Raw genomic sequence first — 22,767 nt, 5'->3', positions numbered from 1 at the left:
CTTCCTCTTTTTTTTTTTCTTTTTTTTTTTTTTTTTTTTTTTTTTTTTTTTTTTTTTTTTTTTTTTTTTTTTTTAAATGAGACAGAGTCTCGCTCTGTTGCCCAGGCTGGAGTGTAGTGGTACAATCTCGGCTCACTGCAACCTCTGCCTCCCAAATTCAAGTGATTCTCCTGTCTCCGTTTCCTAGTAGCTAGGATTACAGGCATGCACCACCATGTCTGGCTAATTTTTGTATTTTTCATAGAGACAGGGTTTCACCATGTTGGCCAGGTCTCAGACTCCTGGGCTCAAGTGATCGACATGCCTCAGTCTCCCTAAGTGCTGGGATTACAGGCATGAGACACCATGCCCGGCCCTTAAAACACAGCATTTTAAACACAATAATACACATTGTGACATACATTCCAATAGGTGTCAGAGGGATGATGTCATCATGTCTTTAACATCTGGAAAACTCCAATGCATACATGTGGGAGTATGTGAGTAAAAGAGGCAAATAACTTTTAAAAAATTATTTATTTTTAAAAATAGAGATGGGGGGTCTCACTATCTTGCCCAGGCTGATCTTGAATTCCTGGGCTCAAGTGATCCTCCTGCTTCTTTTTTTTTTTTGAAAAAGAGTTCTCACTCTGTCACCCAAGCTGGAGTCTAGAGGCGTGATCACGGCTCACTGCATTCTTGACTTCCGAGGCTCAGGAGATCCTCCCACATCAGCCTCCTGAGTAGCTGGGACTACAGGCACTCACCACCACACCCAGCTAATTTTATGTATTTTTTGTAGAGATGGGGGTTTCACCATGTGCCCACGCTGGTCTCGAACTTCTAGTATCAAGTGATCTGCCCACCTCGGTCTCCCAAAGTGTTGGGATTACAGGCATGAGCCACCGTACTCAGCCACAAATAACATTTAAGTATCATTATAAAAATTGTCTTGGCCAGGTGCAGTGGCTCACACCTGTAATCTCACCACTTTGGGAGGGAGAGGTGAGTGGATCACCTGAGGTCAGGAGTTTGAGACCAGCCTGACCCATGTGGTGAAACTCCATCTCTACTAAAAATACAAAAATTAGCTAGAGTGGTGGTGTACACCTGTAATTCCAGCTACTTGGGAAGCTGAGACAGGAGAATAGCTTGAACCCAGGAGGCAGAGGTTACAGTGAGCTAAGATCATGCCACTGCACTCCAGCCTGGGCAACAGAGTGAGACTCTGTCTCAAAAAAAAAAAAAAAAAAAAAAGAGTCTTCACTTCATGGATCCCCTGAGAGGATCTTAGGGTCAGACCACACTTTTGAGAATCCCTATCTTAGGTGGTTCCAGAGAAATAGACTATAGGACGTTCATTGGGGAGCTCCTCAGCATCAATACACTGGGGAAGTTAAGGAAAGAGGATAGACAGAAGAAGTTGAAATATAATGCAGTCTCACAATGAACTCTGGAACTGGGGTGACCCTTCAGAGCTGTGCACCTTGTGCAAGGAGTCCAGCCCCTTTACACCTACGTTGTCCAGTCATTGGATGTGGTCCACTCACTGAGAGGTGGAATAACATTGGGCAACAGGGCTCTCTTTGGCTCTTTAACAATTCCATGGTATGGAGTCAGCTGAGGGCCCTGAGCCACCAACACTCTCTGCAGCTGGTTGATTGTGTGTCTCAGTCCAACATGGAGTGATCAGGGCAGTGCTTCCACAGCATCCACCTCAGTGGGGAAATGAGAATGGAGCTGCACAGTTTGTGTGGAAGGGGACAGGCAGAGAGAAGAAAAGGTTTTGGTGCTGGAAATAGTATAAAACGAAGGAGGAAGGAGTATTTCTCTGTTTCTCAGGTACAGCTTGCAGTTCTTTTTTTTTTTTTTTTTTTTTTTTTTTGAGACGGAGTCTCACTCTGTCGCTCGGGCTGGAGTGCAGTGGCCGGATCTCAGCTCACTGCAAGCTCCGCCTCCCCGGGTTCACCCCATTCTCCTGCCTCAGCCTCCCAAGTAGCTGGGACTACAGGCGCCCGCCACCTCGCCCGGCTAGTTTTTTGTATTTTTTTTTTTAGTAGAGACGGGGTTTCACCGTGTTAGGCAGGATGGTCTCGATCTCCTGACCTCGTGATCCGCCCGTCTCGGCCTCCCAAAGTGCTGGGATTACAGGCTTGAGCCACCGCTCCCGGCCAGCTTGCAGTTCTATCCAAAGTTGGCCCCTGAGTTCATGTGAGAGAAATCACATTATTTCTCTTCCTCTGCATAAGAATTCCTTGAACCAAAGGGGACATTCTCGTGGATTTCCCTAGAGAACTTTCTGACAACTCTGGCTCCAGATTAGTTTAATCTGTTCTTATTCCCATTTGTAGTTCAGTCATTTTACTGCATGAATAGCTGGGAGACTGGTTTACTTAGAGCTCAGTCACTTACTATGTGTTTTTAACTAAATACTTTCACTTTTCTTGGCCTCAACTTCCCCTCTAAAAAGAAAAAAAAAAAAAAAAAAGATGCTTGAAATTCTGGAACCAAGCATTTATCCAAGCATTTGTGGGATTTTAGAGAAAATAAAGTATGTGTTTCCACAATAACCCAATATATTATTTTATTTTCCTGGAAAAAAAAACCACCAAACACTTTGAATTCTTCAAAATCATGCACCAAAAACACCGGGGCTTATAAAAAAATAGAGTTGGGCTTAGACAACTAAACCCATGCAGGTTTGTTTTCAAAACACTAATAAAGCCAACCAATCAGGCAGCACCCATTCCCTAATGCCCACCAAATTGTCCATAAAAACCCTTAAAAAGAGAAAAAAAGAACACTAATAAAAACATTAATGATAGTAATAATTTTAGCACAGTTATCCAAACTCCCAATAACTAAAGGTGTTTAATAGTAAATGTAGGGCTTTACCTGAAGGTAGGTGAATGTAGCTTAATAGAAAGTATACTGGCCGGGTGTGGTGGCTCACACCTGTAATCCCAGCACTTTGGGAGGCTGAGGCGGGCAGATCACTTGAGGTTGGGAGTTCGAGACCAGCCTGACCAACATGTGGAAACCCCATCTCTACTAAAAATACAAAATTAGCTAGGCATGGTGGCGCACACCTGCAATCCTAGTTACTCGGGAGGCTGAGGCAGAAGAATCGCTTGAACCCAGGAGGCGGAGATTGTGGTGAGTCGAGATCACGCCATTGCACTCTAGCCTGGGCAACAAGAGCAAAACTCCATCTCAAAAAAAAAAAGTATACCAAAAAGATGAGTTTGCCAAATTTGGGAACAAAGCAGTGGTGGGCTAATAAATCGTATGCAGGAAGAAATGCCTTGTTTTGTATTGTTTGGCAATTTCTGTGGTGTAAATACTCCTACTATGAGTGATTTTTGCTCACTACTTTCCTGAAAATTTAACAATCAGCTCTCCTAAACTGATGCAAGCTGGCTGGCTCTAGGACATCAACAGGAGTAAGGGCTGAGTAACATTGTGACAACAGGCTAAAGGTGGAGAAGTTGTCATCTTTGTACAAAATGTGATCTACAAAGCTATGGTCTTGTGTTTCTTTTAAGCCAAAAGGAAAACCATGGGGCTAAAAGGCATTAGATATGCTAGCGCATTTCTCTGAGGTTTGCTGAGCTCAGCTATTGGTGTATTTTGTACTCAAATAACTCTTCCTCAATGGCATAAAACATTAATTTGGGAGAAAATTGAGTATGAGTAAAAGGAACACTGACATTATAATGCTGTCATAACTCCAGGATTAACAAAAAGCACATGAGCTAATTCCTATTACAGAAACACAATCTGTAGGTAGAAGAGGTTTTGTATATGTGAAGGGTGGGTTGGGGATGGGTTGTGTGAAAGATGGTGACTAATTTGATAGCATGTCTGTCGGAGTGGTGTAGCACAGGGATGTTAGGCTAAATTGGCCTAGGGCGCAGGAAACTGAGCTCTCATAGTGATGATGCATTGCAAAAAATTCCTGAAAATGCCTCTAAAATGGAGGGTTGCTAAATTCACAGGGGAAGAGAAGACCAGAGAACTTCTTGGATACAATGAAGTGAAGTTAGATTGAGATCTGAGCAAGGGTTGGACAGGCAGAAGATGGAGGGATCAGGGTTGGATATAAATTACACAGATCACTGTGGAGTTTTGCTCAGAATCTCTTCAACACTGTTACTCCTGAGCTCCTTCTCATCCCTGCATCTCCCAACCCCTTGTCTTTCTGTTAGTCAGATATGGAGACTCAAAAGAAGTCCTGGATTTTGCTGCTCTGTTGGACATAGAACCAAAAACTTGAGAATGCAAGTTCTTGAAATTCCAAGGTGACTTCCTAATTTCACTGTCAGCTGGGTTTCATGTCATCTTCTGCTAACACAACTGTTTCTGTGTTTCCTCTGTGTACCTTTCTTGGACTTCAGTTTGGAATGCTTCCTTTCCCCGTAATGATTTTTTTTTTTTCCTTTTTTTCTTTTTACGTGCATAACACAGAGAATACTCCTCCACATCAACCCTGTTCTCAACACCAAGATATTCCTCTCACACTCCTAAGTCACTCAGTCTCAATCCTTTATATGTCCTCAGACTTATTTCCAAACTGCCAAAACCTGTTTTCAGAGATACAGCAGCAATAAAAGCACATTAAGAAGTCCCCCATAATATGCCAATCTAGATGTATCTCCATTTTCTCAAGCCTAATCCCTGCTCATCAGAAGTAACTGAGGGTCTGACAGTAACAGCTGAAGCCTCAAGAGAGGAAATGGACTTCGGAGCAGAGAGGTTACAGAGCAAAGACTATCAGTTGACATGAGGTGGCTGCTTAAGGGAGCCCGTGGCTACGTTGTGTTGTCACTTGTTTAGAAAAGAGCATATTTGTATTTCTGGAGGCAGAATTTTCTGAATTCTGGATAACACAATCTCCTTAGGCCCCAGGCTTCACAAGACTGACCTCCTGAAAGTCCATCAACAATTGGGTGGGTGGTCAGGGGCTTTTTATCACATGACCACAAGAAGAATAAAGGCAGAAGGGGGCCAGAGAAAGAGCCTTTGGGGAAAGCATAGATAAGGGGTTCTGTCATTCATATTGTAGAAGGAGATGCCTCCTGCTTCACAGTCCAGGAAAATCTCAACCTGGGAGCTGGGCTCTGACAAGAACAGAAGGGTCCTGAGTGGAGAGAGGGCCCAGTACCCATTTACAGATGACTCCACAGCCCAGATTCCATTCTTAGGAGCAAGGAGAATTTTCTTCATCACATTCTTCCTACAGACTCCAGCCAACCATTATATCCTATCTCCCACCTCCACCTCCTAGTAATGTCTCTCTGAGGTGAAGGCTTCCAGGCCTAGCACACAGGGCCAGGAGTCACATCTCTCTTGTTTTTCAGGCAGTTTCTGACATGAATCTTCCAGTCAAACAGATTTGAATCCTAATAAAGAAAGAGGTGAGGGTGGGCTGTGTTTGGGTCGAGAGTCACTTCAACTGGAGAGAAAGACAGAAACAAAAAGTCTGACCATTGGTGAGTGTTAGTGGTTACAGGACTATTTTGCTTCTAAGAAACAGAGCACTGCTGTAGGATTTTTCAGAGATGAAGTCTCACTATGTTTCCCAGGCTGGTCTAGAACTTTTGGGCTCAAGTGATCCTCCCACCTCAGCCTCTCAAAGTGCTGAAATTACAGGCGTGAGCCACTACGCCCCGCTGATCCTGTACATTTTTCGAGCTCATTGTACCAACAGTTTCTCCATTAGTTTGGTTAAACATTCACAAAACGAAAACAAAATGCCCCAAATATGACAACTGAGTCCTTGTAGGAGAAATCCTTAAGTGAAGCTTAGTATCATGGAGTTCGTTGCATATTCATATATACATACTTGGGGACCCATGCACTAAAAAGACAGACTCCTTTTGTTTATAATAATTCAAGCATTTACTGTTAAGGTGATTAAGGCAAGTGGGTGTGGGTGGCAGAGTTAGTGACAAAGGAAGTGAACTAGAGGAAGAAAGATCAAAAGATGGGAAGTCACAGTTAGGCAAGGGAAAGAAGGCAGCAACTGGCCCTGTTGCACTGATGTACTTGGTTACCTGGGCAGGGCGCTGACAGGCTGTTGGGGGGATGTTGGGGGAGTTGAAAATTTACAATATACATATGAATCTTTAAGGCACATCTCTTTTTAGAACCTTTTGGAATACATTCCTAAACATAACCAGGAGATATTTTAGGAGTCTTTTCCTCTCCTGGCTGGGGGCAGTGGCTCATACCTGTAATCACAGCACTTTGGGAGGCCAAGGTGGGCGGATCACTTGAGGTCAGGAGTTCAGGACCAGCCTGGCCAACATGGTGAAACCCCGTCTCTATTAAAAATACAGCAAATTAGCCAGGTGTGGTGGCGTATGCCTGTAATCCCAGCTACTCCGGAGGTAGAGGCAAGATAATTGCTTGGCTGAGGAGGTGGACATTGAAGTGAGCCGAGATTGTGCCACTGCACTCCAGCCTGGGCGACAGTGAGACTCTGTCTGACGAAAAAAAAAAAAAAGAGTCTTTGCTCCTTTCTGATCATAATTAGTTCCTAAGAACATGCAGTTGGAAGGTTTCTCCATTCAGGTTGTCCCTCTTCAGCCAAATCTCAGCCTCTTCAGTTCCTTACCCTATGCATTCTACCCTCTCCATCCTCACCCCTTTCTCTGTGCCAGTTCCCCTCTCAGCTTTTTAGTCCCTCTTCTTCCAGGCCTTGTAGCCCTGGCTCTAAGCAATTTTCCCCACTTACTCCTTAATATTCCTATCTGAAAATCATAGCCCACAGAAAAAAGGTAATCAATAGTTCTCTGTTGTTAATAAAAACTTTAGACAAATTAAATTTAGCAGTTTAATTTGAACAAAGAACAATTTGCAAACCATCAGAATGATCAGGAAGCCATCAGAGAGGTTCAGTGAGCTCCATTCCACAAGGGAAGTGACATACAGAAACAGCTTAATTGGTTACAACTCAGAGTTGGCCTTATTTGAACATAGTCTGATCACTGGCTGCAGGGTTGACTGGAGCCGACTGAAGTTCGGCTACTAGGATTGGCTGAGACTCAGCTATTTGTTACAAAAGTATACTCCTGTGCCTTAAGCTTTCAGTTAGTTTACATACTAAGTTAGGTTGCAGTTCATTATTTAAGGGCTCAAGTAAGGCGCCATCCCTCAGGCTAAATGTAGGTATATCTCATACCAAATTTAGTTTAATTTAACACAATTATTTCTGCTTTAGTTAAGATTCTCTGATCCAGAATAAAGGAAAAGAAAGCATGTGCTGTACACTCGATCTGAGAAACAGTAAGATAATCCTCTTTGTAGGAATTTGTGTTTTGATTGGCTCAGAGTTACCATTTCTCATCAGTTGCTGGGCAGAAGCCACTGGGGAAGGTTAGAATGAAAACTGAAACTATATTGAATTGTACACATTGATGAAAAATTTCAGCCCTACCTCTCAAAGTGTGTGCAGCTCTCTGTGTTTACCTATTTGAATCATTAATGTGTGTGTTATGTGTAAAATCAGTGCTTCTTCACATTCAGCTGTCTTTTATATCGTAACAGAAATATCAGGAGAACTGAGTGGAAACATGAAATGATTTTAAGAATGATACTGTGGCAGTTTGCAGACATCCCCTTGCATGTAATTGTTACATAGAGGATATTATCATCCTTTTTTTTTTTTTTATATTATCATCTTTTATCACAGAGCCAAAAATGAAAGTATGAACAGAATGAAAACTAGATCTATTACATCTATTTTAGTACCTCCAAAATTCAGGTCTCAGATCCATTACTGAATTATAGAATTTTCTGGTATCCAGAGTTAGTGCTGTCAGTAACTGCATATTTTATATTTTTCACAAAATGGGTGTGACTGAGCCTTTCTTCACCTCTTGCTCCTTATTTGTGCCATACTGCATTTTCACGTGTATTTGTTTCTCACTCTGACAATGAAATACGTTCTGAGGTTAACCTTTGGGTAGACTGTGGGGGATGTCTTTGTAAGGGGTCCTTGCTACAAACCTTGGGACCTAGTGATAGCAGACAGGAGGCAGTCAGATGCAAAGGCAGGTAGCAATGGGTCCCTGGTGAAACCCCACCTCCCAGCTGAAGACAGTTTAAAGCCTGAAAGCCAAACTACAAGGTAAATCCTCAGCCCAGATTGAGAACTTGTTGAGAACTTGTCTTCATGTTTGGTGCACTTTCCTCTGATTGGTCCCCACCCTTCAACTACTTTCCATATACCCACCCTTTCCTAATTGGTTTTTTACACCGTTGTGGCCACCTTTGAGTGGTGTCTTCACTTTAACCTTTTTTGCATACTCACAAACCAATCAGCACACACTTCCCATTATGAGTCCATAAAACAGGTCTGGACCCAGCCACACAGGGGGAACTTTCCCGCCTTCGGGTAGGGGTGCCAGCATCCCCTCTCTGCTGAGTGCTATTCAGTCGCTTGATAAAATTCTTCTCATCCCTCCTCACCCTTCAATGTCTAGTGCATCCTCATTCTTCTTGGGTATGGCACAAGAGCTCAGGAACTGCCGAACGTGGGTACACGCTATAACACAGGTGAGCTGGGGCATGCCAGTGTAATCAAGCAAGGTTTGGGTGGGGTGTTGCTGGCCAGAGGTCCCCTGCTTGCAAAGTGATAAAGAAGAAAAATCCTACATCACTAGCACTTGCAACTTTAGTTGGGTCACAAATAAAATATAAAGGCCTATCATTTGTTTATGACATAAAACAGACACTTAAAGTAATTAAAACCCCTAGGACTTAGCTGAAATCTTGACTGATAGAAAATGATATTACAACAGTTTGAATTGAGGCTCTTGGTAGAGTTGGCTGGCTGCTTGCTCAATACCAGATCCACTTTTCTCAGTAATAAGATCCCATTTTCTTATTGCAAGGTGTCCATCTCATTTGTAGATGGGAGGCCAAGGGACTAGGTTTGAGCCAATTACTTGAGGGTGGACGTTTTGTTTATCAGAGAGATTATCTAAGGGGAGGCTAAAACAGCTGGTAGACCCTTACACTACCCCTATGTTCTACTTCCTCTTATGTAGAATATGGACTTTGGAGCTGGGCAGCCCTTTTGTGACCATGAGGCAACACTGAAGATGCAAGCCACATGCTAAGACAGAAGAAAATAAAGACAGAACTAAGCTGGGGCATGTATGACATTTCAAGCTCTCAGATCAGCCCTTGATGGCCACCATCCATATTTATTGACACAAAAAGCGGTCCTCATTTTGTCAAAGCCAATGGTATTCAGGACTCTGTTATTAGTAACAAAATGCAATTCTTCCCTCTACCCACTACAGTTTATCATGAAACTCTTCAAACATACAGGAAAGTTGAGTATGGAATTTCTATCTCCAGGCTTGAGGTCTCACCTGGACTCTTGGTTATTCAATGGACTACTCTGCATCTCCATGTGCATCTCTAATAGGCTCCTCAACCTTAATGTATCCACAACTGAACCTTTGGTTCTGCACCACCCCCATCTTGCTCCTTGTCTCTCCATTTCCCCGTCTCAGAAATTCACAACTCCATCTTTCCAGTTACTTTTCTTCCTTCCTCCCTCCCTCCCTCCCTCCTACCTTCCTTCCTACCCTCTTTTCTTTTTTGACAGATTCTCACTCTGCCACCTCAGGGCCACTGGTGTAAGTCTCAAAGACCAGAGGCTGGAGACTCTGGAGTTGTGATATTGAAGAGCAAGAGAAGAGTGTTCCAGAGAGAGAGAGAGAGAGAGAGAGAGAGAGATCACCTTTCCTCTGCCTTTTGCTCTGTTGGGCCCACAGCTGATTGGAAGGTGCCCAAAGATATTGATGGCAGATCTTTTCCACTCAGTCCACTGACTCGCATACCAGTCTCCCCTAGAAACACCCTCAGAGATACGTCCAGAAATAATGCTCCATCAGTTGTCTAGGTATTCCTTAACCCAGTCAAGTTGACACCTAAAATTAACCATCACATTGATTTATTTCCCAAATCCTCTATCCCAACTCTCAAATATGGTTTGAGGATTCCTGGGGTGGGGTGAGGGGTCTCTGACATACGTTTTTGTCCCCCCACCTTTGTTTGAGATGTGAGTTTCACTCTTTCACCCAGGCTGGAGTGAAGTAGCGCAATCTTGGCTCACTGCAACCTCCACCCCACTGGGGTTCGAGGATTCTGTCTCAGCCTCCCAAGTAGCTGGGATTATAGGCGACCACCACCACGCCTGGCTAATTTTTGTATTTTTAGTGAGACGGGGTTTTGCCATGTTGACCAGGCTGGTCTTGAACTCCTGACCTCAGGTGATCTACCCGCCTCGGCTTCCCAAAGTGCTGGGATTACAGGCGTGAGCCACTGTGCCTGACACGTTTTTTGTTTTTTTTTGAGACAGAGTCTCCCTCTGTTGCTGAGGCTGGAGTGCAATGGCAGGATCACAGCTCACTGCAAACTCCAACTCCTGGCTCAAGCAATCCTCCATTTTAGTCTCCTGAAGCAAGGACTACAGGTGTGCGCTACCACACCTAATTTTTTGTTTGTTTGTTTTTGGTAGAGACAAGGTCTCACTTAGTTGGCCAAAACTGTTTTAAGGGGCCTGCAAGGTTAATAATCTTATTTTCATATTAATAATAAAACACAGTTTGTGGTTTTTAATCTCATTCTGTCACTAGGATAAAGTTTTTTTGAGCCTATATAGTCTATGATATCTCAACAGAGTGAGTATAAAGGCAGATATGAGAATCCAGTCATATTCTTTTAAGCCACATATTAGATTTGGAAAAAGTTAATCAATGCCACACTTCTCAATAAAATTTATTTTGCTTTGGATACCATACTTATTTTTTCACAAACATTCTACATATATTAACCTATAGTGTGCTTATTCATGCTACTTTAATATAAATTAATAAATGTTGTAAATGTATATAATATAAATAACTGTTGTAAAGGTAATAAATTACAACATTTCTTAGTTTCATTCTCTAATGCCTTAAATATCAACAAATATTAACTCAAATAAACAAAAACTCTTTGGAATCCTCCATCATTTGTAAGGTGTCTAAAGACATCATGAGACCAGGAAGTTTGAAGCCACTGGTGTCCCCATTGAACCTGAATGCTGAGGTAGACCTGGTCCATTAATCCTCGGCTCAGCCAGGACCTCAAACTTCAACCACACTCAGGGACTGAGTAGTGACTACTTGCCAACTGCAGAGACACCTGAGCCAAACCACATCCACATGCATCCATGTTCTTCATTCATCTTTGTCCCAGGTCCAGGCCTGTGGCTGTGTGCTGTGGAAATCCTGGGGTTGGGTGGAAATGAGCCATCATTTCCTAGGTTCCCTTAGATGTTATGGTGGGACTTAGCCACCCTTACAACCTTGATCCCTCCCAGCTCTCTGGTTCCACTTCCTCTATCTCTGACCTGCAGATCTGGTTCCCTCTCCTCTCTGGTGGTCCTGTGGATTCCTCTCTCCTCTTACATCCTGATGAACCCTGTTGGCCTCATTCCAAGTCCATATCATCTGGTGCCAACTGGCATACTGGACTCAATGTGGTCACCCTGATGTTAAACAGCAGGTTTGCTGCCCATCAACTTCTCACACTTTTTTCTTGGCTGGGAGCTATGAAACAACTAGTTCCCTATGCCTGGATCCCGTCCCATAGTTACAACCAAAGGAACTACTAAAGCCACAGCCTAGTGAGGAGGAGAAAACTGGGGCTGAGGGCTGGAGTGGGTGTGAAAGAGGCAGCTAGAAGCTGTTCTCTTACGTGACCAGAGGGGAGAAGGGCGTGTCTTCCACTGGGGACGTGACCAGAGGGGAGGAGGGCGTGTCTTCCACCAACAACATTGTGCAGTGGCTGCTGAGATGACCAGGGCTTATCTGCATGGCTGTGAGACCAGGGAATTGATTCTACAGGCTCTGATTGGTCCCCACTCTGAGAAGTGTCAGGCCCTCTTCAGGCACTGTGACCCCACTGGCTCCTATGAGTGCGGGACAGATGAAGATGGGGCTGTCATCAGACCCTATCCTGAAGAAGGGCCTCATAGGCACGGAAAAGGCTGAACGGGGACATGTGTAGATGTGCGATCTGTCCCTCATATTGTAGAAGGAGACATCTCCAGCTTCATAGTCCAGGAAGACGCCCACACGGCAAAGGGACTCCTTCAAAGGGAGAATCCTCTTAGGGGAGGACAGGGCCCGGTATTGCCCTTTATGCATGTCCAAGGTCCAGAAGCCATTCTGAGGAAGCAGCAGGACCTCCCCTTTCCTCTCAACACTGTCTCTGCAGACCCCCACAGTCCACTCAATTACGTTTTCCACCTCCACCTCCCAGTAATGTTTCCCTGAAGCAAAGCTCTCCCGGCCCAGGACACAAGGCTCACTGTCGAATCTCTCTGGGTTGTCAGGCACGCTCTCCCCTAGGTGCCTGAGGGGGCACCTTTTCACACTTCTCCGGTCCTCTGACAGCAAGAGATCAGGATGAGCGGTGTCTGGATCCAGGACCACATCGACTGCAGAGGAAGTCTCAAGTTTAGGCCTGGGGTCTCACAAACCCTGGGGATTGTGTGGTTCCTTATTCCCAGAGAGGTCTCAGATGTCTGTGGGGGATCCCCATCTAGTGGCCACTTCCATGAAGGCTCTCTGATCCTAGGCAGCTCACACACTGAGAATTACTGAAGCTGCCCTTCTATCTCTCCAGCAGTTCCCTCAGTTTGAGAAGAATTGGAGCTCTAAGAAATCCAGACAGTTTAGCAAATGAGGCAAAATTAATCATTCTTACTTTCTCTCAGCATTCTAAGATGTGTTCCCTTTTCTATTCAAGACATAGGATCTCTGGCTGGGCACGGTGACTCACGCCTGTAATCCCAGAACTTTGGGAGGCCGAGGCAGGTGGATCACCTGATGTCAGTTCAGGACCAGCCTGGACAACATGGTGAAACCCCATCTCTACTAAAAATACAAAAATTAGCCAGGCATGGTGGTGCACGCCTGTAATCCCAGCTACTCAGGAGGCTGAGGCACGAGAATTGCTTGAACCCAGGAGGCAGAGGTTGCAGTGAGTCCAGATTGTGCCTTGGCACTCCAACCTGGGTGACAGAGCGAGACACCATCTCAAAAGAAAAACAAACAAACAAACAAAAAAACCCAAAACAAAGACCTATGATCTCTGGATTTTCTTTAGTTAGAAACTTTCCAGCTTGGCTCAAACCAGCACAGAGGCTTTATGTCCTGCTCCTCCTCTCCCCAGTGGATCAGGTAAGGTGAATGTTTCCCTTCACACTATCCCGGAGGGTAAAGGGTCTCTTCATTGGTCCTATGTGTTCCTTTTACCAGATCACAACTGACTTAAATGACTGACAAGGGCACCCTTCAAAAAATAAAGGAGAATAAATGTCCCCAAAAGAAAACCTGCTGCCTGAGGGGTCTGTAGGCCAATGTGGGGAGGAACTATTCCCATCCAGTTTTGCTTCAACAGTGTGGGTCTGATGTCTTCAGGTATCACTTCCGTAGGTATAAGAAATGCTCCGGACACTGGGCATTCTGCAGGCCTCTCCCATCTGTATTTAATCTTATTCAGTCTACCTTTCTATTGTGTTAAAATGATTTCCTCCATTCCCCAAGTTAATAAGTCTGGCTGTGACAATTTGCTATTTTGTTCCACACTGACAGTGGCAATTCTGAAATTCACCTAAAGAGGAAAGGTCCATGTGCCATAGTATCTGGTAAAGCCTGGATTCTGTGGTGCTTACAGGCAGAGGGGATGAATCACAAGATGAAAAGTGCTCACTGGGAGTGGGCAATTGGGTTCTGTGCTCTTCCACTCACCCGAACCCCCTCCCCCGGCAGTCTGTACACGAAGTATCAGTGTTCTCTTAGGAGCAGAAAGGCATTTCTGGCCACGTATTGGTACACCCTTAGGTCAGGCTTACTAGGGACCCTCATGGCCTCTTCCCCACATGGGTCTTCAACTTAGCACAGTCTACACCATCCCCAGGATATAAGCTGCTAGGACAGCATTGTCTATTTTCAAATTTATCCAGGATCAAAGAGCAACAACTCCTGAAATGTAACTCTTAGGAAGGCTACTATATATCGGACACCTCTGGTAATCACGCATTAAATTATTCCAAAAGAGAAAGGATCCTGGGATGTAAACCATAGGGTGGATTGAGAGCTGCCGGGATTCCCTGACAGAAGAGCCATGAGGCATCATTGCTGGGACACTGTTGATGAACTGACCCCAGCTCCCTGCTGTCCCTGCCTAGCCCTGGTCCCCTTGCTCATCTCCTCTAAGGAGTCCTGTTAGCTGGCTAGTGGGAGAAATTTGAGATCTAAGGGAACATCAGAGGCACTCACCAGCATGTAAGACTGTTCTTCTCCATCCTGCAAGGGACAGACAGAGGCGAATGTCATGAGATGTTGCTAACTAAGCAGAACTCAAATTGTATATGGAGTAGTTCAGGAAAGGCTAAACTTACGCAATTCTTCTTGAAGTTGCTCTGAAAAACAAACAGAAAATCATGTCTTCGACAGAAGAACGAAAAGAAGTTGGGTTTATAGTAAACAATGCAGGAACCGTCCTTTCTATGAACAGCAACATCTCCCTTGCCTCATGCCTAGGGCACTGTCAGAAACCAGAAATGATATGTGATCAGGTGGCTGGGTAGTGCCGGTACATTGTTATACTTGCTTTTGCTCAACCATTTAGTACTTCATGTAGCCAGATGAATGGATGCAAGGTGGGCAGAGTGAAAGAACAAAAGCTCTGAGAGATTCATTCCAAGGACATCAGAGTTCCAAGTCCTTGCTGCTGCTGTGCATTTCCTCTCTCTTCCATATGCTGGTACCTGGGAGAGTTGTGTCTTTTCTATGGTGCTGAACTGTCCTCCTACTCTTCTACCTTTTTTTTTTTTTTGAATTAAATGGGGTCTCACTTTATTGCCCAGGCTGGTCTCAAAATCCAGGGCTCAAGTGATCTGCCTGCCTCAGCCTCCTACAATGCTGGGATTCAAGCCATTAGCCACCATACTCAGCCTTTTTTACCTTTTACTTGAAGTTCTTTCTCTTTTTGCACACGTTCCTTCTCCAGTTCCTTTACAGCAGTTTCTCTTGTTTCCAGTTCAAACTCCTTTTCCCCTGACAGAATCTTTTTTTCCTTTTGGAGTCTGTTGATCCAGTAGATGCATACGGCAATGATTATCATCAGAAAAACCACAATGATAGGCAGGGCCACCACACAGGGAGACACGCTGGGCATAAAGGATTCTGAAAAGGCAGCCATAAATGTCCACTTAGTTTGAAACAGAACATCTGGGGTAAGAGTGCCCTTAGGAGCACAGCTGAAGGGCTCCTCAGCCACCTGCTCTGTTGCTTTCTCCCTCAGAAAACTCAGATGGAGAAAGTGATGCTGGCTCAGACCTGGCTGACACCTCAGTGGCTAGGCCTCAAGGCCCAGAGGTAGCATACCAGTCACCATGGGAAGGGTCAGGGTGAATAAAGCTAACCCGCCATGCTGAGTCAGCACAGCCACAATCCTGCCTCAAGCTACCATCACTCACGCCTGGAATACTGCAGTGCCCTCCTTCTTATTCTGCCCTTACCTTCTGTAGTCTACTCTCAACAGACCAGCCCAAGTGTGACAATGTTAATTCTTAGCTCAAAACCTTCCAGTGCTTTCCACGTCACTCGTCCTAAAAACCAAAGACTGTTTGTGGCTTATGATGCCATGTAGAATGTGTTTTCATTGTCTCTGTGAATTCATCTCCTCTCACTTCCTGCACTCACTCCATTTCTGCCACACCAGCATCGCCTTCTGGGGGTCCTGGAAACTGCCAGGGATGCTCCTTTCCCAGGTCCTTTGCATATGCTTTTCCTGTAGCTGGTTGCTCAGTCCTTAAGCATCTGATGATTCCTTGCCATCAGACGGGATGGCTCAATTTCCAACTCTACAGCGAAGTCTTCCCTGACCATTCTGTTAAGAATTGCAATGTCTCACACTGCCTCTTTATTCCTTCCTTGCTTAATGTTTCCTATAGATGTTCATCACCGCCTGATAGAATATATGGTCAACTAATTATTTAATCACTTTTTGAGGGAAGAGTTCTTGATGTAATTTGTTTAATGATTTACCCTTGGTTTCTAGAACAGTGTCTTAAACATATGATATGCTTCTTGACCATCTGTTGAATGAATTATGAGTGTGTGTCAATAGGGAATTTCTGCAGCTCTGTCCTGTGGAAAATCCCCTGCGCAGGAAGGGATGGCTGCAGCATACAGGAACACCAAGTGTAGAGAGTCACTTATCCACAAACCCTCCATGTGTTATGGTTGTTTTCAATGTCTAAAAATTGCTGGCCGGGTATGGTGGCTCACGCCTGTAATCCCAGCACTTTGGAAGGCTGAGGAGGGTGGATCACTTGAGGTCAGGAGTTCGAGACCAGCCTGGTCAACAAGGCGAAATCCCCATCTCTACTAAAAATACAAAAATTAGTCAGGTGTGGTGGCGCGTGCCTATACTCCTAGCCTTCAGGAGGCTGAGGTATGAGAATTCTTGAACCCGGGAGGCAGAGGTTGCAGTGAGCCAAGACTGTGCCACTGCACACTAGCCTGTGTGACAGAGTGAGGACTGGTCTTCAAAAAAAAAAAAAAAGTTGCCGCAGCGTGAGGACCTTATCAGGGGGAAATACAACAACAGCAACAACAACAAACCAGGTTCAGCCTCAGAGAAGAGGCTCCTACTCCTGAGTTTTGGGACTCTTTGATTCTCCTTTTGAGAAGCAGAGAGGCCTCAGCTCAGCTGCAGACTCCTGGTCCTCAGGGCCCAGGACCATTCCACCCACACTGCTGCCCCCATCCCTACTCTGGGTTCCATCTGTGTGCTGAGGATCCCCATGCACCCGACGAGTCTCAGAGGGTAGAGAACTAACCTGGAATAAAAATGACACTTTCTTTCTTCTGACCGAGCAGGGTGTCATTGATAGAGCAGGACATGTTCCTCATCGACTTATCTCTGATGATCGCAGCTGTGGTGACCATGAAGAGGCCATCTGCGTCAGGGGTGAAGACCTCCTTCAGGGCAGGCACAACCCTACCGTAGGGGTCCCTCCACACTGTGAGGGGCTTTGGGTACCACCCTCTAGATATGCACTCCAGCCGGATGCCTCCGTCCTCGTGGCCCCTCATTTCAATGAGGGGCTTAGAGCCCAGTCCTGTGGAGAGATACCAGAGTTCAGACAAAAGTCAGTGCCTTTTGCATCTCTTCTGTGCCTATTGCATCTCTTCTGCGAATCTAGAAAGTAAAGGTGAAAAAGAGGTAGGAAGCAAGAAATAGGAAGGAGGAAAAAAAGGAGGAGGATAAGGAAGAAAGAACATTGATGTTAGAGAACACCAGGAGACCAATGGGCCACATAAACTGTGAGCTCTCTAAGAGGAAAGGATCCTATTGTACCCTTTTCTTTGTGGTCCATGTACAGACCCCATCACAGCACCAAACATCTATCTGTCTGCTATAAATGCTTGTTCAATTTATCCTGCCAGACTAATTTTCTCACTTCAAGGTGGGTGTGTCGACTCCAACTTCAAACAGGCAGGTTTTGGATTTCACTTTCTGCTTCTGGGACGACTTCTCAGTAGACCTTAGCTTCCAGAAGCTCTAGAATAATAACGAGAAGGACAAAAGTCTGCCAGGCGGGCAGAATCCTAAGAAACCTTTTGATCCAAAGACACTGACCCTTCTGTCTAGTTCAGAACTTCACATAACCACCGCTCTCTACCACCCATAGGAGGTGATGGTTTTTAGGAGACTTGACAGATCTAGCCCACAAAGCCAACTCTAATCCTAATTCACACTGTTTACCTCCCAGAGGCTCCATCCATTAGGCAGTATTGCTTTTCTTTTTTAGAGACAGGGTTTGAGCTCTGTTGTCCAGGTTGGAGCACAGTGGCAAAATCATAGCTCGCTGTGCCTTGTACTCCTGGGCTCAAGAGATCCTCCCGCTTCAGTCTCCCAAGTAGCTAGGATTACAGGCATGTTCCACCATTCTTGGCTAACATGTTGCCCAGGCTGGGTGGTTTTCTTATAGTACTTTGAGAACATCAACTTATTACAAAGATCTGGATGATTCAGGGACTAAGATAACCATACTACCTTTTCAATATCAGAGATCATCACCAAAAATTCTAAGAAACTAGACTCACCCTAACTACAATCCATCTTTAAATGAATCTTCCATAAGAGTGAAGACTGGGTATGAAAGAGCTGCAAAAGTGTGGTCCTGGGAGACCTTTCAGCCATGTGTGACCATCTAAACTTCTTCTGAGTAATTCTTTTGTAAAGTCTGCCAAAGAATTTTACCAAAGACAAGAAATGAAACCAATAACTTAAGTCTGGTGTGTTGGCTCAATTTAATAATAAAAAAATTTTTTTTGACACGGTCTGACTCTATCACCTCGGCTGCAGTGCAGAGGCATGATCATAGCTCACTGCATCCTCAACTTCTGAGGCTCAGGTGATCCTCCCACCTCAGCCTCCCAAGTAGCTGAGACTAAAGGTATGTATCACTATGCCCAGCTATTTTTTTGGTATCTTTTTGTAGAGACTGGATTTTTGCCATGTTGCCCAGGCTTACTTTAATTTTTTTTTTAGACAAAGTCTTGCTCTGTAGCCCAGGCTACAGTGAAATGGTAGGACCCTGGCTCACTGCAACCTAGGCCACTGGAGTTCAAGTGATTCTCTAGCCTCAGCCTCCCAAGTAGCTGGGACTACAGACATGTGCCAGCACGGCTGGATAATTTTTGTAGTTTTAGTAGAGAAGAGGTTTCACCATGTTGGCCAGGCTGGTCTCGAGCTCCTGACCTCAGGTGACCCACCCGCCTTGGCCTCCCAAAGTGCTAGGGTTCCAGGCATGAGTCCCTGCACCGGGCCCAGGATCACTTTAATTTTTATCAAGAGAAAAAACTACTTGTACATTTAAAGGCTCAGTAGAATAAGAATTAAAATAACTCAGCAAATTGGAAAACAAAGTTCTTCAAAACATTCCATGAGGTTCAATATAGGAAGCATGACAAAATAGATCTAAGGGCAAAATCAGCCACCAACCAACCTAACAAAGAGAATACAGTAAACAAACCAACAAAAAGTCCTACGCAACCCAATTCAGAGTAGGGAAGGCCAAGCCAGTGTCAGTTTTACAGGCAAAGAATGGCAGATTCCTGCCACACAGAAACCATAACTGGTCAACCCTGGAGTGGTGTTATGAACACAGTGAGGATGCAATGTCAAGAAACCCTCCCTCCATGATATTCTGTTTTAATCAGATGCAAGGTTGCCTTTGTGTGTAGCAAAGATGGGGTCTCCTACCTGTTACGATTTGAGGCCCCCAGGGAAGGACCCAATTCCTTAGTCCTCACATCCTCTGGTCTGATGGAATGAAATGCCACCACAGATTATCCTGCACCCAAAAGGCTTTTTCAGTCCTCAAATATATCTGTTTGTTGTTGTTGTTTAATTTTTGATACAGAGTCTTGCTCTGTCGCCCAGGCTGGAGTGATGTGGTAAGATCTCGTCTCCCTGCAACCTCTGCCTCCTGGGTTCAAGCAATTCTCATGCCTCAGGCTCCCAAGAAGTTGAGATTACAGGCACACTCCACAAAGCCTGGCTAATGTCTTTGTATTTTTAGTAGACATGGGGTTGCACCATGTTGGCCAGGCTGGTCTCGAAATCCTGGCCTCAGGAAATCCACCTGCCTCTGCCTCCCAAAGTGCTCTTATTACAGGTGTGAGCTACAGGGCCCAGCCCAAATATACATTTTAAAGCATAATACACTAACCCCAAACTGAACTAATCACTTAATGTCATTTTAACAAACTCCTAGAAATCTCAGTTTGAATGCATTTTTATGTTGAAGGCTTCCCTATTACCTCCCAGTGAACTTTGTAGTCTTTCTCTATGGAGTTAGCAGGAACTATATATAATTTTGCTTCTGTATTTTGTCTTGCTTTAACGAAACCATCTATTTACAATCAGTCAATCTCTCTGCAATCAGCATTTTGGGAAAGAAGAATTCAAGGTTAATATTTATCAAGAAATAAGATTTGATATGTTGCAGTTCTCTGGGTAATCGTTGTTTATCCCAGTTGTCTTGGAACAATTATTGACAGTGTCTCCTCTCACTCTCAGAAGTGCAACCTGGGAGGCAGAGGTTGCAGTGAGATGAGATCGTGCCAGCAAGGGTGCAATAGAGCAAGACTCTGTTTCAAAAAAGAAAAAAAAAAAAACAAAAGAAATACACAGCTCAATGCTAAGACAGGCATAAGACTTCTCTTCCGAGACTGACCATTTTCCCCTGCTCACAGCCTCAGCTGAATTCTGTGTGTGCTTCTCAAGAAGTGAAGCCATTGCCTTAGCAGGGCAAACCCACTCGTGCAGCCCTTATGCAGGAGGAAGGAGTTTTCCCTGGAATTCCGTTTCCACAGGAAGAGTTTCCCTGTGGTATCTCCCTGTGGAAAGGCGATTCCAGACAAAAATTTGCTGGTCTGCAATGGGCCTGAGGTTAGGAGACATACTTTCCCCAGAGTCACACTGTGCCAAAGCAACAAAGCAAAATGAAGCAACGCACCTGCCACCACGAGGTGCAGGATGGCCTCATCGTAGGACCTGCCTTCTTGGAAGTAACAGCGGTAGGTGCCGTTCTCCTGGGCTGTGATGTTGTGTATGACCAGGGCCACGCTGCCCCTGCTGATGTCTTTGCTCACAAAGGTGGTTCTTCCTCGGTACTCCTCCATCTGCTCCTCTGTTCTCTCTCTCCCACCCTTATACACAAACACTGCGGGGAAGAACTGAGACCGGAACCACCGCACCTCCATGTCCTCAGCATTTTTCTCGGGTGACAGATGGCAGCGTAACGTAGTGTTTTCTCCAACCGTGGTCAGGATGGGATCAGTGGGCCCTACCACAATAAACTGGGCTGTTCAACAAAGAGGTAGAGTCAGACAAAGACACCAGCCATCACATCTCTAAGGCAAGAAAGGAAGCAGATATTCCAGGGACAAACATATTTTTTCCATGGCCATATGGTCTCTTTGGGCTGAGAAATCTGGGGACCAGTAGTTGTGGGTGTCAACAGCACCCCTGGGAGCAGTAACTATAAAACGTGCTTCTGATTCATGAAGGAAACCCTGGGGAGCCCGCCCTGAGCACCCTCTGTCCACCCTGTGCCCTTGAGGGGTTTTTCCTCCATTCCCCAATCTAGCGCTGTGCCTGAGTGTAGTGTAAACTTGAGCCGTGCAATAGAGCACCCACCCACTAGCTATTTCCAACTGATATGAGCTCTAAGTATAAAATATACACAGGATTGTGAAGATTTAAAATTTCAAAATATTGACTATCTTATTGGTAATATGGTGTATTAAGTATTTAAATATTCATATTTGATTATTTGGGACGAAACACAACATAGTATACAGATTTATTTCATGTTTCTTTTACTTTTAAAATAAAAGTAAAATTTAATTCTTTTTTGAAAATTTTCAACTGTACATGCACTTGGCCTTTGTGCCTCGCTGTATTTCTTTTGGACAGTGCTGGTATAAATTCAGTGAACATGATCAGAATGAAAGGATAAGTCAGCAACTCCACAATCCTTTCTTTCTTTCCCTTTGCAGACTACAGGGTTGATGTTCCTTTCTGATAGGTGACAGCAGCAAGTGGGACACATCGCTACCTGAGACCAGTGCACACAGTCGGAGAAGGAGGAGGAGGATGAGGGAGGCTGGCAGGGAGAAGTGCAGGGCAGCAGCTGGTTCCATGAGCACCCAGGGCATGCAGGGACGGGAGGCCTAGGGTTACAGAGCAGAATCAGCCTAGGAGTCTTGGCACCTCAGTGCTGGTCGGGCCCAACCTCTCCCGTTACTCAAGTAGGTCTCATCAGTGCCCCAACTTCATGGAGTCTCCTGCATCCGAAGGCTCAGGTATCTCCCGAGAGAGGGATTCCTTAAACATTCCATGAAGTAAGCCATCAATGCAAAGATAAATGGGCCCTTTTTCGCCCTTCTCGGCTCACTTCTCTGGCCAGAGCCCGGTTTCTTCAGTTGTCGCTGGATTCTATCACACCCTCCTCCCTTCACTTCCCCCTCCCCGAGACCCAGGCCGGGCAGCCTGAGGTAAAGCCAGGCGAGGCCGCGACCCCCCACCGGTGGCCTTCCCCTCTCCCAGAATCCCGTCTCGTGTCCACAGCAGATTCTACTTCCCACACCTACTGTGCCCACCCCGGAGCTGTAGCGCCTTCCTTCCCTTTCATACCTTCTAGAATTAACGTTGCGTTTTCTTTTCTCCTCTGGTTCTCAAATGACGATTTTCCAGTCGCCCCTCTTCTCTCCAAGCTGCCCAGGGGCACAGGCACTACCTGACACAAACCGTCCCAAAAGAGGAGAAAAAATTGTTCTTCCCCTTCCCCTAGGTCGCCATGTCTGGAGATGCAGGAACCGAGATCTGGACCACTGGGCTTCCACAGCCTCAAGATTTCCCTAAAGAGTTTAGAGTCCAGGATTGGCCGGGTGTGAGTGAACCAGCCAATGCTGTTGAGCCTTATTTCTCAGCAGTTACTAGGTAGAATACACGGAATCAAAAATTTCAAGCAGCAAATAACCTTTCGAGATTATCGGGCCTTTTTATTTCCTTTTCTTTGTTCGAAAGCAAGACTCTCTGTCTGTCTCTCTCTCTCTCTCTCTCTCTCTCTCTCTCTCTCTCTCTGTCACTCTCTTTTTCTCTATCTCTCCCCCAACTCACTCTCCA

General features: G+C 45.1%; 1 protein-coding gene across 3 annotated transcripts; it reads right to left on the bottom strand.

Annotated features, from left to right (window-relative positions):
* Positions 1-11,785: 11,785 nt before the first annotated feature.
* Positions 11,786-22,512, bottom strand: BTN2A1 (butyrophilin subfamily 2 member A1). Of its 3 annotated transcripts, none has more exons than XM_017849179.1 (8): positions 22,276-22,512; positions 21,698-21,812; positions 20,594-20,941; positions 16,904-17,185; positions 15,021-15,242; positions 14,456-14,476; positions 14,334-14,360; positions 11,786-12,487 (listed from the first exon to the last, which is right to left on the bottom strand). In XM_017849179.1, the coding sequence occupies exons 2-8, from the start codon at positions 21,795-21,797 to the stop codon at positions 11,886-11,888; spliced, it is 1,602 nt and encodes a 533-aa protein (XP_017704668.1). In that variant the 5' UTR covers positions 21,798-21,812; positions 22,276-22,512; the 3' UTR covers positions 11,786-11,885. The 3 variants fall into 3 exon arrangements, with proteins under 3 accessions (XP_017704668.1, XP_017704669.1, XP_017704670.1); XM_017849181.1 differs by having other exon boundaries at positions 12,393-12,706; XM_017849180.1 differs by lacking the exon at positions 21,698-21,812 and having other exon boundaries at positions 22,276-22,505.
* Positions 22,513-22,767: the final 255 nt, after the last annotated feature.

The sequence above is a fragment of the Rhinopithecus bieti genome, unplaced genomic scaffold (assembly GCF_001698545.2).
Source record: "Rhinopithecus bieti isolate Rb0 unplaced genomic scaffold, ASM169854v2 scaffold_32760, whole genome shotgun sequence".
In the NCBI taxonomy this organism is placed as follows: Eukaryota; Metazoa; Chordata; class Mammalia; order Primates; family Cercopithecidae; genus Rhinopithecus; species Rhinopithecus bieti.
Note: the sequence above shows the minus strand (reverse complement) of the source record. Positions and strands in the feature narration are given on the sequence as shown.